The 18454-nt window shown below is 39.4% G+C and overlaps 1 protein-coding gene across 1 annotated transcript in view; it reads left to right on the forward strand.

Annotated features, from left to right (window-relative positions):
* The first annotated feature begins 370 nt into the window (after positions 1 to 370).
* The window catches only part of METRNL (meteorin like, glial cell differentiation regulator), a 34820-nt gene continuing 16736 nt past the window's right edge, over positions 371 to 18454 (forward strand). The window contains exons 1-2 of the mRNA XM_081956637.1: positions 371 to 702; positions 7855 to 8243. Coding sequence (XP_081812763.1) covers positions 572 to 702; positions 7855 to 8243 — 520 coding nt within the window. The 5' untranslated portion in view covers positions 371 to 571. The remainder of the gene's footprint in view (positions 703 to 7854; positions 8244 to 18454) is intronic.

Raw genomic sequence — 18454 nt, forward strand, 5'->3', positions numbered from 1 at the left:
ACATCACAGACTGCCTTGAATTTTATTATTTTAAACAACATGCATTTCTTTAAAAAAACGAGAAACACTCCTAGCAGAAGTTCCACTGTTCTTTTAGCTTCCTCTTTCTTAAAACACCCTAAACGGGAGCAGCAAACGTTTAAAATTCGCTATAGAGGCCTGCGAGGGTCCCCCATAAGAAAAGCTTATCGGCAGTTGTATTCAACTGACTAACGTCACTCTGAAAACTTTTCGGCTTTAGTTAGAAAAGCGAAGTTAAGAAAGGCCAGGAGGGCACGGAATCCGCTCCGTGAAAAGAAATCCAGTGCCGGTTTTAACCGCGGTCTCTGGAGTGGGTGGTTTCCGAGGCGCAGCGGCTCCCCGCCCTCCACTAAGCTTGGGACGCGGAGCGAGCGCCGGCTTAGGAGAGCGAAGGCACTGTTGAGCCGAGTGGCTGGACGGTGGGGATGGGCTCGCGCTAGCGGTTTGCTCCGGCTCCGGTTTGCTCTCGTCATGTAAGCGCAGGCTACGGGCGCTCTCCTCTTTTTCCCTCCTCTGCTGGATCCGTTCTAGGGCAGCCCCGGCGGGGATCATGCGGAGAGCCCCGGCGCCCGGGCTGCTGCTCCCGCCGCCGTCACCGCTGTTGCTGCTGCTGGGCTTTTTGGTACTGGACAGGGGCTGCACGGCGCAATACTCGAGCGACTTATGCAGTTGGAGAGGAAGGTAAGAAGTTGCTCGCCGGGCAAGGGGCTGCGGGAGGTTGTGCGGGCTGGCCAACACGCTGTAAGGTGTGTTTCCAAAGGTTGGGTCTTTGTCCGGGCATATCCCCGTTCCTGGGATCTTGTTTCCCAGGTGCGCTCCTGAGGAACTCTAAACTTCAGGACACCCCCCTCCCCTTCCCCGATCCTATTTTTCTGTGAGTTGGCGTTGCTAAATCGGAGGCGATTAACGCTGCTTTTAAAGAGAACAAGGACCCTTGGGGAATCTTTCCTTCCTCTTATGGAGGTGGGTGGGGGTGGAGGGAGAGATGAAACCCTACTTTGTAGAGGGTCGCTTTTCTTTTTCTTTTTCCTTCAAGTCTGTTTTCCCCTCTGTTGCGATTGGAGAGTTGGAATGGGGTTCACAGCGAAACGGCTGCCAGGCTTGGAAATCTTGGATCCAGGAGGGCTGGTTCTCTTCCTCCCCCGATCCCGCTCCCCTCCCCTTATTTCATCCCAGAATTGCCGCGTGTGCGTGTTTGGGAGTAGCTATTGGGGTGGTGGTGGTGGTATTGAATCTTAGCCGTCCTCGAAACCGTTCTTCGGAGAAGTTTTGTTCGGAAAGGGAAAAAGGGGGGCGCATAGTTCCGTGTGGGCTTGCTAGCTCCAGAAGCTCCGGGACACATGGATTTGATTGTTGCAAGGGGGATAAAAGAAATCCTCCCTTTTTTTCCCCTTCACCCCCTCGGCTGTTTGCTCTGATTTATTGGAAAGAAGAAGGAGAGGGACAGTTTGATTAACATTCCAGGAGTGTTCAGGATGAGTATATTGCCAAAGCAACGAGCGAAGGAGAGGCGTGGGGGGGGGGAGGGGGGAGGGAGAGGAGGCGGGGAGGAAGGGAAGCCGGAGAGCGCTCGGCAGACAAAGGTAGAATTTCTCTCCTGACCACCGCGGCACCCTCCGCATCTGGGCAACTCAGCACCACAATAACATACTTGAAACTTGGTGACCTCCTACCTGTTTTGCACTAACTTCAGCGTAACTCGGTTAGGCTTTTTCAGCCGCCCGAAAGAGAGAGAGAGACGGAGACAGAGAAAATGGATAAGGGGCTTATAATCGGCGTGTTTACGAATGTGTAAAGATTGCTTCGCCCTTATCAAACTTGTGACGCTGGGCTCTCTCTCGCTCTCTCGCTCTCCCTCCCCCCTCTCTTTTGGCAGCGTGCAGCTATTTTTTTTTTTTTGAGGAAATAAACCCCAATATATATTATTTTCATTAATACCCGACTTAGCGCCGGGCTTGTTTACCTCAAAACGCCTTGGATGACTGAAGTTGGTGGGTTTTTTTGGTTTTTGGGTTTACTGGGGGTGGGAAGATTGTTTAGATTGGAAACTTGGGCGTTTACTGTACACCTTTTGAAGTTGTTCCCTGGAAATTGCAAAACTAGGGTGCCTATGTGTGGGCAAGGAGGTCTCCAGAGAGTGGGTGGTTGTCGTTCTCCCGAGTTCCTTTGGAGTTCACCTGCTATATTGTATAAGACTAGGATCTCATAAATGTTCTGAGCTGAGCCTCCGTCTCTCTTACACCTGTGGCATAACGTCACCGCTGCTACTTTAGATTTTAATCGGGATTGCTAACAGAAAGCTCTTGGCCATAATTCCTTAGTTTCCACAGCTATGTTAATCCTCCTGCTTGTGAAATCTTTAAAACTCCTTGGCCTCTACATTTTTCCCTCTCTTGTGTCTGACTCTCTCTCCCCCCCCCCACCTTCAGTAATAGTCCTCAACTTACAACAAACAGTTCGTTTAGTGACTGTTCAAAGTTACAATATGACTTATGACCGTTACTCACACTTAAAACCTGTTGCAGCATCCCTACCGAGAGGTGATCAAAATCCAGATGCTTGGTAACTGACTCGTATTTATGACAGTTGCTGTATCCTGGGGTTATGTGATCTCTTTTTGCAACCTATTGACAAGCAAAGTCAATGGGGAAGCCAGATTCATGTAACAATGGTGTTACTAACTCAACAACTGCCATGATTCTCGCTTAACAAATGTGGCAAGGAAGGTCGTAAAATGGGGGCAAACTCAAAAGTTTCGTTTAGCAAAATAAATGTTGGGCTCAATTGTCATAAGTTAAGGACTACCTGCACTTTAAATCTGTTCCTATGGTTTTCAGAAATCATCTGTAGGTCTAAAAAGGCTTTCATTTAGCCATGAATCCATGGCTAAATTATGTGCATCTGCAACCTGTATTTGAAGTTTACAAAGCAATTTATTTTTAAACAAGTAGAATGACTGTGAATGGTTTCTTTGGATTTATGCAAACTGGAAAGTTTAAATGAATAGAAACAGGAGGCAATATCAGGGCAGTAGCCTCAGGCTTAAATGGTGGGGATCAGAGGTGTGTGTGTTTGTGTTGCTTTGTTTTATGGGAGAGACAATTCTTTTTGGAAATCCTTTGGGGAAAGGTTGAACTCCAGCTATCACAGATTATCTCACCTGTTACGAATTGTCACATGCCCTGTAGCAAAATAATTCCATTATCTAGAAAGATAAGTCCCTGAAAATAGTGGCATGGAAAACTTGTTGAATGTTATCAGATAACTTTACAAGACCTGTGCCTAAAACAAAGTTCAGCTTATTTAGGGAACCATTTAAAGTTTTGCTGCCACATTCCTGTTGGTAGGATATTCCAGACCAAAAATTTCTTGGAACCATCTTCTGTTTGTTCATGTATTGAATGAACAATGTCTTTCATGCCTGATTTTCCTTTTAATTGAAGTTCATAAATGTGCAGGCATGGATTTAATCACAAATATGCCCCCCCCTTTTTTTAAATGGGCATTGGCTTGAGGATGTCTCCCAAGATTTCTTTTTAAAATACCACATTTTATTTCGGTGTGATTATTAAAGAGATTGTGCGCGGGTAAAGTCATATCCTTGTCTGGATTATCTCTTCCTAAAATTAGTGGCAACAATATTTCCATAACATAAAAGGGAAATATTATTTGGGGGAGGAGCAACTTGAAGAGCATGACTTGTTTAACTCACTTCATAAAATAAAAGACAGAGGCAGTATTCCCAATTTATATCTGTCTCTCAGCTGCAACACTAAACCATTAATATATTACTCTACTGATGAATGAAGTCTCTCTTCTGGGCTTGTCAGTGTCCTGAATGCCAACCACAAGGGATGTGTGTGAGCAGCATGACTCACTTCCCTGTTGTGGGTCTTACCCAACACTCCCCCCCCTCCCCAATCTGTCATTAAATATTTTAGTTTGGGGGAATGACGCATGCTTGCTGATACTTGCAATTGCACAAGAAAACATCAGATGTCTGAAAAATAGATGGAATTGACCAAACAGGTGGTATTTATAAGAGAGAGCAAAAGCTTCATGGTTTTAAGCCCCATCTCAGGCAGCTTCAGGTAGGACTGGGAAAGTCCTATCTGGAGCCTTGCCTGGAATTCCTGCCTATCAATACATTTGGTTGTATGGAAGTTTTTCCTTAGGGCTACCTCTATCTTCCTAAATGTATTAAGATGCATAATGTCTAGCAATAGGCATGTGCTTCTGAGTCCTAGTCAGTAAGGAGCAATAGTAGATGACTGTTGCCTTCATATCTTACTCATGGGCTTTGAGTAACCTTTTTTGTTGGCCATTAGTGCAAGGGAGGATGTTAGACTATATAATGGTGCCTTACAAGGTAAAGTATACAAAGTTAAAGAGTTTAGTATTGAAGGCTCAAAGGGGCCTTCATCCAGCCCCTCTCAGCAGCTCCTTAAAGTAGTTGTGTTTTTCTTAATATCACACAGCTGCCTTTTACCCAGCTCTGTGATCCTAGGGGGGAGGGTTGGTTTAGTTCCAGCAAGTGCTGTGTGTGTTTTCTCCCCTTTCTCAAAAACACTCCCCCCCCCCAAGTATTGGTGAAATGTCCTTAATCCAGTGTTTCTCCACCTTGTTGTCTTGAAGATATGTGGACTTCAAATCCACAACTACTTTAGGTTGTCAAGATTGCCTTCATTAAAATCTGGCAGGCTGCTATTATAAATAAGAAAAAGGATGAACTAATGAGTATGAAGGGATTATTTAGGTCACAAATTCAGCTTGGCCTTCTGGAAAGGCAAGTTCAGCAGGGCCAGTGGTGAGAGGGACTCGCCATTTTACTTCAAGAGAAGCACAAGCTTCCGACAATGTTACTGTGATGCTGCTTTCCTTTCCAAAATAGCTTTCCTTACTTCTGTCTTAACATGAGCTGGTGGTGTCTCCTTAGAATCTGTTGACACTGGTGATGAATAAATAGGCATTTATAGGCATTTATGTGTACGGGAGAATTCTTAAGAACGGTTAGCTTTTAAAAGTAGGCTTTTTAAAAAGTTTGGAGCAGTTGAGCTTCTCATATACTAGGATAGCTGTGTGCCCTGTGGATGCATTGGGCTACAGTTCTCAGTATCCCCTGGCCAGCATAAACAATTCTGAATTCTGAAGGCTTTTTGTCTAGCCCTAATTGCCCATCTTCAAAATTCTGGCACTTTTTTTCTAAAGGTTTTTATACAGTGATTATCCCATTGTTATATGCAGGATTACAGCCTATTCTTTCTGGCTGTGTAACCTTAGAAGTTATATTTGTTACTGTGGCAGCAGATGAGGTCTAAAGTACAAGCTGCCACTAATCTGTGGTATCCGGCCTTCAAAGTTAAAGATTTCAATGATAACAGAGGTGTAAATGCCAGGCCTTCCACTTCTTCTAAAAAAAAACCCCAAACCCTGTTTTTTCTAAGTTGTCAAGCTGTTCCAGTAGCAGGTTGGTCTTAGAAATGCCTGAACCTCCCATTAGTAGTTATAATTAACATTGTTTTGAACAAAAAGGAGAACCACAGTTTTATATATATTCATAAGTACTGTAGCTGTCAATGCATGTTTCACTGTGTAAGAATGAATACTGTTGGCATATCTCAGTTTGGTTTGGAAGTAAACAAGATAATTTCTTGTCTGTGGGTGGGATTAGGTAATTGTGAAGTTTTTCCATTAAGGCCTTAAACTGAATTATTTGGCCTTATGGTCATGCGTAGGTAAAACTAAAATACTGCATTGATGTAATAGTCTTCTACTAGAAAATGGGATGGAAGTAAGTTATGAGTTTTGGTTGTCTTGTTTGTGTAAGGACTTTGGACATTTATCTTTGGCCTTGAAATCAAGCCAACATCATTTTGTATTTATAATGGAAGTGAATGCAGGTTTGCTTCAAAACATGGGCAGTTAACCTGCTTGGTTTAATACATTGAATAATCCTTTACATACAGTACATAACAGGAACATGAGATGATTTAGCAATTGGTCCTGGAACTGGCTATATATAAATGTGGATTAGAGAAGTGGCTTTGTTCTTAGTTCAGACATTTAATATCACCATATTTATCCGGAAAGGAAAGATTTGTTAGTCCATCAGACCTCTTAACACCTTCTGATAATGAATCATTTAAACTCTCTCTAGGCAGATGTTTTCTGTCTCCACCAAATCTTCCAAACCATAGAGAGCTCTCCATCTCCACCAACTCTTGACAGCTTTAACTAGGTCATGAGCTTTTAGCCAAGTCAACTCAAGTTGTTTTGAAATGCATTCAGTATTGTGAATCATCTATTCAGTAGGAACTTGGTGGATTTGTATCCTGACTTGCTTGTCTTTTTAATTCTGCTTTATTCCTTTATGGTTTCTTTGATATCATTAACTTCAATGAAAACAATGCACCCTCTTTCCTTTTAGTCACAAGAAAAGCTTGCAGACCTGTGTTTGTGCTTAGTTTTAGGGTCACTTATTGCTAAAAACTTCAAAGCATGAATACTCTCTTGCTTTTCTTTCAAACTGAAAGGTCACATTTTGGCATTGGAGAAGTTTCAAATAATCCATGGTATTTTGAAGTGGGAACTTCTTCCACTCAAGAAAACACATTGATAAAGTATAGGTTGTATGTGGGTTAATGAGTTTCAGGACTCAGTGTTTTACACTGGAAAGCTCTTTATATTTTGTAACAAACAATGTGCTTCTGAGCCAACTGCACTGACTTTATTGTGAAGAAATAGCAAATTCACACTTTCAAGTAGGACTTTATATAAATGCTGTAGCTCTTGTACTATGGCTGCTCTATTCTGGCTGCATTCAGCCATGTAACAATCCTGTAAACATGGTTGAATTATAATTCTGATTTGATGAATGGAGGTGATCAGGAACCCAGAATTGGTAGGAGTTGGTGCTTTGAGAAGTGGCTTGATTCAGTCTTGAGTTTAACTTGCTGCCACAACAATGCATTGACATTTTGAGAAGAGTATTTTTGTAATCTGGAACCATATACACCAACAGATTGCCACTTTTATTTAACACTTAAAACTGCAATATCTCAAATGTTCCACTGAGAGTTACATTTCTGAGATCAGCGAGAAGCATGAAGATCAAGAATCAGCTCCTTCTCCCATAATTTGTCAGCTCTTGATGTGACTGACTTAGTTTGCAGCCAATAAAATGATGTTATGATGATGCTAATGATTAAAATTTAAGTTTCTTGGAGTTTTCTCATGAAACCTCTGAATTTTGTTGCATCTCCAGTATGACAAGTATTTTATTCTATGTTGTCCCTTGTTTTCTCCCCACACTCCAAATCAAATCTCCCAAAGCTAATTTCTGCACAAGAGTAACATTAACATTTGTATTATTAAAATGATGTTGATCACTTTTTAATGTAATATATTGGAAATCTAATGTCTGGTTATAGTACCTAAATGCATCCAACATGTTGGTTGGTAGGATTGTCATGTAGGGTTGGATTTGAGGCTGAAAGTTGTGTCTAGTCCATTTTTCTCATAAACAGTTTGGTCTTGTAGCTTAATTTATTTTATGGAAGGACTTAATTTGAACATTACTCCATGGTTTGGAATGGACTTGATGTTAGCAGACTTGATTAATTTGTCTATTTGAGGTAAGTGCCAATACAACTTAATAGAATTGGAAGCATTTCTAAACCCTTAAAAAAGCCTGAACCCATTATTTCATTGTACTTTTCCACAATCGTCTTTCAAGTCTTTCACAGTGGCTTTTGTCTGACTGCATATAATATTCTTGTAGAATAAATCAAGGCACTTTCCTTATAATGTTGCTATCTTTCTTTTTCCCTCCAGTGGATTAACTCATGAGTCCCACAGAAAAGATGTCGAACAAGTCTACCTCCGTTGTTCTGAAGGGACCATAGAATGGATGTATCCCACTGGAGCATTGATCATCAATCTGCGACCCAATATTATCTCTTCTTCTTACAAACATTGGACTGTTTGCATAAAACCCTATAAGAACTCTGCAGGAGCAAATATTTATTTGGAAAAAACTGGAGAACTAAAACTACTGGTCCAGGAGGGAGATCACAGTCCTACCAGAGTGTATTGCTTCAACTTTGACCAAGGGGGCCTTTTTGTTGAGGCTACTCCTCAGCAGGACATTAGTAGGAAGATTACAGGCTTCCAGTATGAACTGATAAGCAAGGGGATGGCATCTGATTTGCACATGATTTCCGGTGAGTTGTGATACGTTACTTCTATTTGGCCTTGCATCTGATTTACAGTTTGATTGGCTTTTCTGTTGATATTTGAAAGGTAGTAATGTTCAATCCCAGGCCTGTTCAGTCTTCCAAACTAATTCCTTTTACAAAGGAAAAGTGATGAAAACTTTAAACATAAACAACATATATAAATAACTTGTTAATGGGCCTCCTCCCGAGTCTGCCTATGAAAGTTTTTGCTTGTTCAACTCCAAATGTCAAACTTGTTTGCTTTGCAATTGTTACCTTGAGGTGAGAGTCACATACCGGTTTATCCATGTTGTGGGGTTGCTTCCCTTTCCTGCTCTCCTTATGAATATATTTAGATGGTGAGATAAGTTTAATAACTTAAAAGAGAGGTACACCTATTTATAGGCTTAAGGCTTCTTTATACATGGGTTGGTTCTCTGTAGATCATGCTTCCAAAGAAGAAGTTGGCATCCAAATATTAAAATCACATGCCCATGATGTTCCATGCATCCTGTCCGGCAATTCACCCAGGCTGTTGTTGCTCATCCTTTCCCCTCTCCATTTGTTCGTTTTTGTTCTTATATTGTGGAAGAGGTTCCTTTCACCACTCTAATCACCCTACAAGGGTGTATTAAAGAGGCGAAATATATTCTACCTTGTGTGGAGTGTATTATATATACTACCTTGTGTGGTGTGGTAAGTTGTAGTTTTGCTGATTCAGCTCCTATAAACGGCACAACTGTCTCTTTAAACACATTATAACTGCCTTGCAGTTGAAAATCATTTTGAGTCATTAGCAAACAATTCATCCACTATTGATGTCTCTGAAAGCAAACTGGGAAAGTAAGTGCTACTTCCTTCCTAGGGACCATCACTGATGTGCAGATAGGTGAAAGAACCGTTGACTTCAACAGTCTTTCAGAGCTAACAATTTATATTTTCAACAGTTATCTCTTACTTCTAGTAGGATGTACTACAGATATTAGTAATGATTGCAACACAACTTATTTTTAGTTTTTGGCATGTTTTTCCTTATTTTTAAACAGCTCCATTTTTTATCTGTGCAGCAAAACATGTCTTGCTGTATAGAATTTTTCTCCCTAGTTTTTTTTTCCTTGCAAGGTTGACTTGGTTCAACTCAAAGTATTAGAAATGTCTGCTTTGTATTGACCTTGATGTGTAATGTCTTGACCTCTGGCTGCTATAAAACTGTAATGTCCCTTAGTAGCTGATAGGTGGCGCATTTGCCATTATAACTAACTTAACACATCTTGCTTTCAAAAACATTTGTAATTCAGTAGCATCGACTATCCTGCTTTTAAAGTTGAACATTTTAAATATGTCTGTCACTGCTGTAAAATCACAATTTTTAAATGTGTTTTCAGAATTTTTCACAAAGATTTATCTTTGTTTTGGAAATCAACGCCCTCTCCCCGTTTTCCATGTTGCATGCAATATAAATGCTGTCCTTCAATTATTTCTCATTGTTATTTGCCTTAGCTGACTAAACCTCTTAGAACATATTTCTGTTTCTTTACTTGGCAGTCATTTTTTGATAGTTGGATATTATTTGAGACATCTGAACCAAACATTAGGTCAGCAGATTATTTTAATGACAAAATAGGAAATACTGTATGCCTAAGGATATTGCTCTTTAGACGTAAAACTTTGTTTTTAGTCCGAATTCTAGTTTAGTTTTCCAGATTTGCATGCCTCTCCTGGAATGCAGATGTGTAACTTGGTACCCTAGTATTTCCCCTGGTATTGAAGTCCCATTTTCTCTATATAGTGCAATCATAGTAATGTTTGTTAAATAAAATTTTCTTCCCAGATAAATGCAGATAGGATTGTGGTCTTAATCTGCTTTTTTGTGGTACTGAAAGTAGATGCAGGTTTTTTCTCCCCAAGTCAGGCTTACATATAGTACATCCTATTTTGGCATGAGAAAAATAGTCCCTTTGTCCCTTTTTATGGATACATTCACATGCTGGACCTCACCATCAGAAGACCTACTGATCACACCTGAAGCTCTTATAAACAGAAGAACACTGACATTGACATACCCTAAACTGTGCTGAAGATGTTACCTAGCCTGCTAATGAAACATTTGGAAACCAAGCTTGGAGAATGAATCTTCATCCTCATCCTATACCCAAGCTATACCTGACCTAGATATTTGCCATTATTGCATGCTGTTTTTTAATAGAAGAGAAAGGAACTGGCTCTAAAGCTTTGATAAGTCTTACAATTGTTAATCTACCCTTTTCCTAAACGTTTTATTTTTTTTAGCAGACTGACTGTTTTTGGATAATATTATTGGAGTCTGTCTTTATTTTTGCTCTGCTCTCATCCTAATCCAGCTGTGATCAAAGTTCATGTGTCATCTTATCCTACTTTAAGGCCCTGCTGTGCCCCTAGTCATAACACTGCTGCGAGAATCAATACATAAGCAAACTGTACTTGGTAGAGGACCAGGGTTTTGATTGATACATTCAGCATTTTATTATTTATACTCTTCTTTTGACTCAGTCTGCACTTTGCAAATAACTGCTGTGAAAACCACTGTCTGTGAATTAGCAGCATATGGACATTGTTTTGCAAATGAATGGATCCTAAGCTGCTGTGCTATGTAGTATCATCTATCCAAATTGTCCTGTTTTTGGAAAGTGCTGAGAATAGAATTGGAGCAAGAAACACTATGAATGAAGAAGCCATGCTGGATTTACTCCTATACTTCTTGTAGGCTGGGTTTGTGTCCATGATGACAAATCCTTATCCGTATGATTGATAGAAGCAACTGTACCTTTCTTCGATTCATCACACTTTATCCCAGGATGAGTTTAAGGCAATATTGTTATGGTGATGTCTTGAGTTCCTCTATGGTAGATACCAACATTCTCGTCAGTTCAAGAGCTGGAAATTGAGCTGCTAGTTTGCTGAAGTTTGCTATCTTATGGTTAGAATTACACCGTTAGGAAGAACTAATGCAAGAGTTGCTCGGAAATTCTGCAAAGGAGAAGAGCACGTCATCCTTTTGCTGCTTCTGTCAGTCTTTCCTATGAGCATGACATTAGGAAAAACACCATGTTTAAAGTGCTTTTCTGCATTTTCACTTTCATCAAGTATCTTATTATTATTATTGTACTAATAGTCTTGTAAGTAGTTGGGCATGAAAAGAAGGTGATCAGGACGCTAAATTATCTAAATATATTTGTACAATAGGGAGGAAAGGTTTGCATCAGGAAGTTGAACACATGAAATGGCAAGAGTTGTTCCTTCTAATGAAATCTTTCTCAATCTAATTCAGTAAGAACAGACTGTCTTTCCAATTTACCTATTTCAAATTGAGACAAGTACTTTACTAGCAGCATTCTTGATCATGGTGAAGAAAATTAGGAAAATGTATAATTTCCTTTCTGCCTCCGATCCCACTGTGCAGTTTCATCAGTTACTTTAGAATGAACAGAGGGCATTTGGTGAAGAGTTTGTCAAAAGTAACAACTGTGCGTGCACACGCACGCACACACATACTGTTTTGCCTGAGTTTGTTTTTTAATGAAAGGAAGAAAAGTTGGGGGTCCCTCACTGAGTTTGAATAATCTTCTTCTGCAGCTGTTCATCAAGGATTCCAATCCTTTTATTCATTTAAAAAAGTACTTTAGTTTGTGGCAGTTTTTTCCATGTATTTTAAGTGCTTAAAAATGTTCAAGCTCTTGGTTTTCCCTGAAAACCTATTCCTGTTCCAGAGCCAAGGTCTGCAAACTTAATTTACTGGAATTCAGAAATATAAAGCCCTGTTACCTTCAGGGTTTTTAACATATATATTTTTACACAGGCAAGTTAAACTTTAACAAACATTTCTTCTATCTTGATGAGATCTGTTTCTTATAAGGCAGCTGGTTCTGCTGGTTAATGAGATTCCTATATTTTAATGTCCAGTATGTAGTTGTAGGAATTTATAAATGCCAACATTCAACTATAATCAAGTTAAGGGATAATAACCAAACATTTCCCATACGATTTTTGCTGAATTGAAGGAATATGCCCCTTGGGTATAGTACTTCTTCAGGTGTGGTGTAAGGATTTATGGGGATGGTGATGAGATGGTCTCTCTCCAGACATCTGCATGTGATAAATTATAGACCAGTTCTGGGTAACAGCATTCCCCTACCAGCTGTATAGGATCTCTTTTGATCCTATGATTCAGTTCTACTTCCTAACAGGAAAGAATAACTATTTTTTCCAGCTGTACTGTATATTGTTGAAAAAACATATAGTCTAACCACCAGTGTCATACTATCATTCCACTTAGTAATGGCAAACCTATGATACATGTAGCACATGCCATCATTTACCAACACCCAACAAATATTCTTGCAAGCATGGCAACGAATGGAGTGGAGTGGGCTCTTGCGTGGCCTCCAGGGTGGATTTGATTTAAATCGAGTCGATTTAAATCATGATTTAAATCACTAGTAAAAAGGCTTGATTTAAATCAACTCGATTTAAATCATAATTTTAAAAGTGCAGCTGTCATCTCGATCCCGCAGTGGCTCCCCCTCTGACATGTTGTTGACTCACCGACAGTCCCAATACTGCAGAATATACAGCCTCATGTTATGTAAGCTCCATTTCATGCTGAATAAACTAAATGATTAATGTATCTTAAATAAAAAACAATCTTTAGATAGATATTTACTCCAAAAGCATTTTATTAAAATAAATTTACTAAAAAATTTTAAAAAATCAGTTTTAAATTAAAAAAAGCAATTTAAATGAAAAAAAATCCGATTTAAATTTTTAAAAAATCCATTAAATTATTTTTTTAAAATCATTGATGTTTATGTACCCTGGTGGCCTCCAGAACATCTGTACATGAACAGGGCTTGCTTTCATGTGGTTTTCAGCTGCTGTGGAGACTGCACAAGTCTCCAGACCCTCGGACAATTGCATGAGAATGGGACTTGCTTTTGTGTACACAGTTACATACTGCTGTTCAAGGTAGTTTAGATGGGTGGGGAAGTAGAGAATTGTTTGTCTTTTGCTCAGAGGCGGTCAAGTTAGGTACTTTCTGAATGTTTGACAGGCCAAGTCAAAAAGATTGCCATCAGTTTTTTAAGAAGTGCCAAAAGGGTAGTCATAAGTAGTAGTTTATCAGCTACAGAATCTGGGACCTATTTGCACACCTTGCTATATAAACAAGCTCATTCAAACAAAGCTACAAATATCATTATGAAATTTAACCAGAATTCCTTATCTTCCTTATTTAGTAAAGAATGCACTCCGTAAGAGCTACATGGTAGTTTTATTACCCAGAATTTTTACTGCAGGTGAAAATTATAGTTAGCATGGCATATTTAATGTTTACACAGGAGATTTATATGAAGGAAGGCTTTATGCTTGACTCATTGTTTCTCTGTGCTCTTGCATTGTTCTTTGAAATTCTTCTGAAGTGCTGACCTCTGGATTTGCTTTATTTTGATTTTTTTTAAACTAGCGGATAACGCGGCATTGCCCGGATATTTATTTATAGGGAGAAAATGTCTGGACCAAATGTAATTTCTAATGTTGTATTTTCCCCCTTATCAGAGGGAGTCTCCTTGTGGAGTACTGTGAAGCCATTACCATGGCAACTCCACTGTGTTTTACAGTAGAAGCCAGTATGGCAGTACGGCACAACAGGCTGTATCATAACAGAACACACATCCCGAGGGGTATTAGTGAGTGTCTTACCCTCACAGTATTTTTTCCCAAAGAGTAAGTCATCTGTGTACCACGTTTGGTTGAAATTGCTCAAGGCGTTCCAGAGTTATGCTGTAACACACATACACACACACACACACACACACACACAGAGCCATTGATAAATAGATAGATAGATAGATTGATTAAGATCTTCTTTACTGTTTTCTTATCAGTTGTATGGGAACACCAGTGGTGGGATATGACCAGTATGCCCCGGTACAGGTGTACCTGTGCCTGCTGGAAACACCAGGTACCATTCTGGTATGGTGCTCTGGAGGGCTCACCTGCCTGCCCGCCGTCCTTACCTGTATTTGAGCCCATCGGGGCTTCCGCACATGGAGCGTATGGCACCTGCGCGACGTTCCGACGAGCAGCTAGAGCTGTCGCGGAGTGTTGAGGATGGTAAGTACAAAGGTGCGTGCTGTGCACGTGCATGTGGTAGATGCCTGGCCCCGTTGCATCATACCGGTTGCACCAGGATCCGGAACCCACCACTAGGGAACACCCCTTTAACAACATTGTTATGGGTGCTCCAGCTAAAATATTGTCATGTTGACTCTTCCATTATCAGTGGATGGGATTATCCACTGAGCTACCAAACAAAATATTTTTTCCAATCAGTATCCACCTTCTTGGATTGATTCCCTGTCAACGGGATCGCATCCTGCCCCATACATCCCTGCGACCAGTTCGCTCTCACAGAGAGGGACTCCTCCGGGTGCCGTCCACTAAGCAGTGCCAGAGGGCGGCGCCCAGGAGTAGGGCCTTCTCTGTGATGGGCCCAGCCCTCTGGAATGACCTCCCCCCCCCGACATTAGGACAACTACCGACCCACCTGTTCAGACTAGCCGGCCTGGCTTAAATTAGAACTATATTCTCTAATCCCCCTGGCAATTTTAAATGATAAATTTCAAATTTTAGGGTATTTTAATTGTTTTAATTTTATTGTTACTGTTTTTAACTTTATGGCTATTTTATTTATGAATTGTAAAAATGTTTTATGTATATTCCTCCTCCGTGTCATATGCTTGTATATTTAATTGTACGCCGCCCCGAGTCCCTTCGTGGAGAGGGAGCGACTTATAAATCAAATAAATAAATAAATAAATAATAAATAAATAAATAAATAATAAATAAATAAATAATAAATAAATAAATAAATAAATAAATAAATAATAAATAATAAACTGATAATCTTAGAAATCCCTGATAATTCCACTTATTTAGCAAGGAAATGAAGGTGTCTCTGATTGCATGCTACAATAAAAACAATCATAAATTCTTTTTAGTTTTTCACAGGTCTCACGTTAAAAAATACTGTGGGCTCAGGTGCACAGGAAAATGTTAAGAGCCTTTTTGGATATGAATCAAGGTATTTAATTCTTTCAGGACTGAACTGCCAGCACTTACTTAGTGCTGGTTACAGTGAATACCTCAATCCTGGTAATGTCCAAAACAGAGAGTACAATAGTTTCAGGATGATAAATAACTATTTGGCCCCAAACCAACATTTTAATTAGGCTTTAAAGGGTAGCTGATACGCCTGGGCCAGATTCTGTTGTTTTTCGCATTTTACTTTAAATGTAATCCTCTTTCCAATAGCAAAATATCTAGAAGGGCAGGATTTTTGAAGCAGAAAAATGCCATTTGAACAGTTCTTAGGTGACCTTAAAGAGTCACGATTTGCCTTGGTCTTGAAGTAAGACTTGATTTTTCCTCCTTGTTATTCCATGTTTGTTTCTATCTTTAATGTCTTTGCAGTTGTTGTTGTAATACTGTTTATTGCCTCTTGGAACAGCTCTCTGAAATTTCTTTGCTGAGATCCTTGTCTTTCTCTGGTTTGTATTTGGCTTGGACTTCTCTTCTTGGCAAACTCCACTGCTCTGACATCCAGTTTGTTTTCTTCTATTTCTTGATCTCTTTCAAGTTCATTCTAAAGAACCCCGGTTCTTTATGAATGAGATTCAGGACTTCAAAGCAACTCCTAGTGTTGTTCTTGACAATGATGTACACATGCTAAAGATCATACGGTGGAAACTTTTTGGCTTTGTTCTTCCACTTTAGCTTGATTTGGAACTTGCATACGAGCAGTTCCACAGTCACCTTCAGGACACATTTTTGCTGTAATAAAAGACCTCTTTGGTTTTCTTATAGCAATAATTAGTCAATTTGATTTTAGCCTACTTCCTCTGATGGATAAAAGTGTTGTTTTGATCGTTTGAAAACTGTGTTAACAGGGGGGGGGGAGCCATTGGACTGGCAGAAACCAATAATTTATTCAGGCCATATAATCCAACCCCATTTTCTTCCTTCTCTTTCCAACTTTTTCTAGCCTCCAGTTAAAAGCAGCACAACTTCTTTGCCTGTTCTGTCAATTTCAGAATGAACTTTACCATAAAACTCATTCAACTCCTCTCTCTCTTTTGCATCAACATAAACTTGTATAAATGTCATATTACTGACTTGTCCATGAAATCTGATTGATAATTATTCAGTCACCGATCATGTTGTATTCAAGTACAGCTAGTCCTAGACTTTTAACCATTCCTTTAGTGACCATTCAAAATTACAACGGCATTGAAAAAGGTGACTTGTGGCAAGTTTTATGACCATTGCAGTATCCTCCTGGTCATATAACCAAAATCCAGACACTTGGCAATTGGTTTGTATTAATGACAGTTGTATTGTCCTGGGATCATATGATCACCATTGGTAGCCTTCCCAGATGGCTTCCAACAAGCAAAGTCAATGGGGGAAGTCAGATTCACTTAATAATCACATGATTCAGTTAACAACTGCAGTGATTTGCTTAAAATCTGTGTCAAAAAAGGTCACGAAATGGGTCACAACTCACTTAACAACTGTCTTGCTTAGCAACAGAAATGCTAGGCTCAATTTTGGTCATAAATCGAGGACTACCTATACTGTCTTTACTATATCCTTCCTGACTATGAAAGCAATGTATTTTCTTTTTGTGTCCTGAGCAGTAAACAGTGTAATTTTTTGAATGAATGTGTTCAATTTATTTCTCAAATACTAATGTAGAAATTCTATGTCTTATCCAAGTGCCTATGGCCCAGCATCAACTACTTGGCTGTATAATTCTGTAGGACTACATCATCTTAAAAATTTCTTTCCTGGATGGTGGTATTGAGAGCAAATCATCTTATCCAATTCAATCAAAAAAGAACAAGAATTATACAAGAAGCTAGTGCTATCTTAGAACTGACTGGGCTTCTTTTTTAAATAAGGCTATGGGGTTATGTTTCCAATAATCTGTATCACATTTTTCCAAATACTGGCAGAACCAGTATTCTGTGGTAGTATATGTGGAAGATTAGCACAAGAAAGAAAGGTCTGTTTTATGGATTATAATACTTGATTTTATAGGAGGATCCATCACTGGGAAGGGAGAGTTTCCCTCATGCCACTGCTTTTGGGTATAACATACTTTGAAACTGAAAATGCAGCTTTTTGTGAAAAGATCATTATGTTTCTAGGGGCCTAGGTTGCTTTAAAATAAGCTAGAGGAAGTGACTATCCTCTCATATTTTTTCATCATTTTTCTTCTGCCCCTAAATTTAAGCCCCCTAGAACAATTGAATGTCTACTTGATACCTTAGAAAAGAACTTAATCCCCTTTTTAAATGATCCACTGGAAGTTACTCAGCATTCTGATCATTACAAAGTTAGAAGGCTAGAGAAATCAGTGGCATATTAACAAAAATATGGCAAGCAACAGATAAACAATAAGTAAAGTTTCTAACTGAATATTGCCAACAAATTTAAAACATGACATAGTAGTAAATAGATTGAAAGAGGTCAATGTGTACATCACCCTGATGGAGGCTTATATTTGTAGTCACTAAAAGTCATGGAACATAATGACGAGAAAGGAAACTGTCATATTGTATTATCTGAAGGTGATGGGGTTATGCATGAAATGGGATGGACATATGGTCTTCAAGTTGAGCCTCGAGTCCCATTTGTTGCCTTCAGAAGTTGTAAATGCTCCAACACTGGAAGTTTTAAAGAAGAGATTGGATAACCATTTGTCTGAAATGGTATAGGATTTCCTGCCTAAGCAGGGGGTTGGACTAGAAGACCTCCAAGGTCCCTTCCAACTCTTGTTCTGTTCTGTTGGCTTGATGTATAAAATTTACTTATAAGGTTATTAAATTTAACATCTTAGTGCTTATCTCAGTGGGACTTAAAACTGAGTAAACAGGCCTAGGATATATTACAATTAAGATGATAGACTGAAGACATTTATCTGCTCTTGAATAGAGTTGAATAGAATGGAACAGGGCACATACAAGCCCTGTCCCCGGAATCAGTATGTACTTGGATGCTAATAGAGATCTCTATGCACTTCATTCAGATGTCTGAAAGGAATATAAGCCATCGAAAAGCTCTTTGCAAGCTTATCCAGGAATCCAGATAAGACGGTGATTAAACACACAACCATTTTT

Source organism: Natrix helvetica, assembly GCF_964273705.1.
Source record: "Natrix helvetica genome assembly, chromosome: 1".
In the NCBI taxonomy this organism is placed as follows: domain Eukaryota; kingdom Metazoa; phylum Chordata; class Lepidosauria; order Squamata; family Natricidae; genus Natrix; species Natrix helvetica.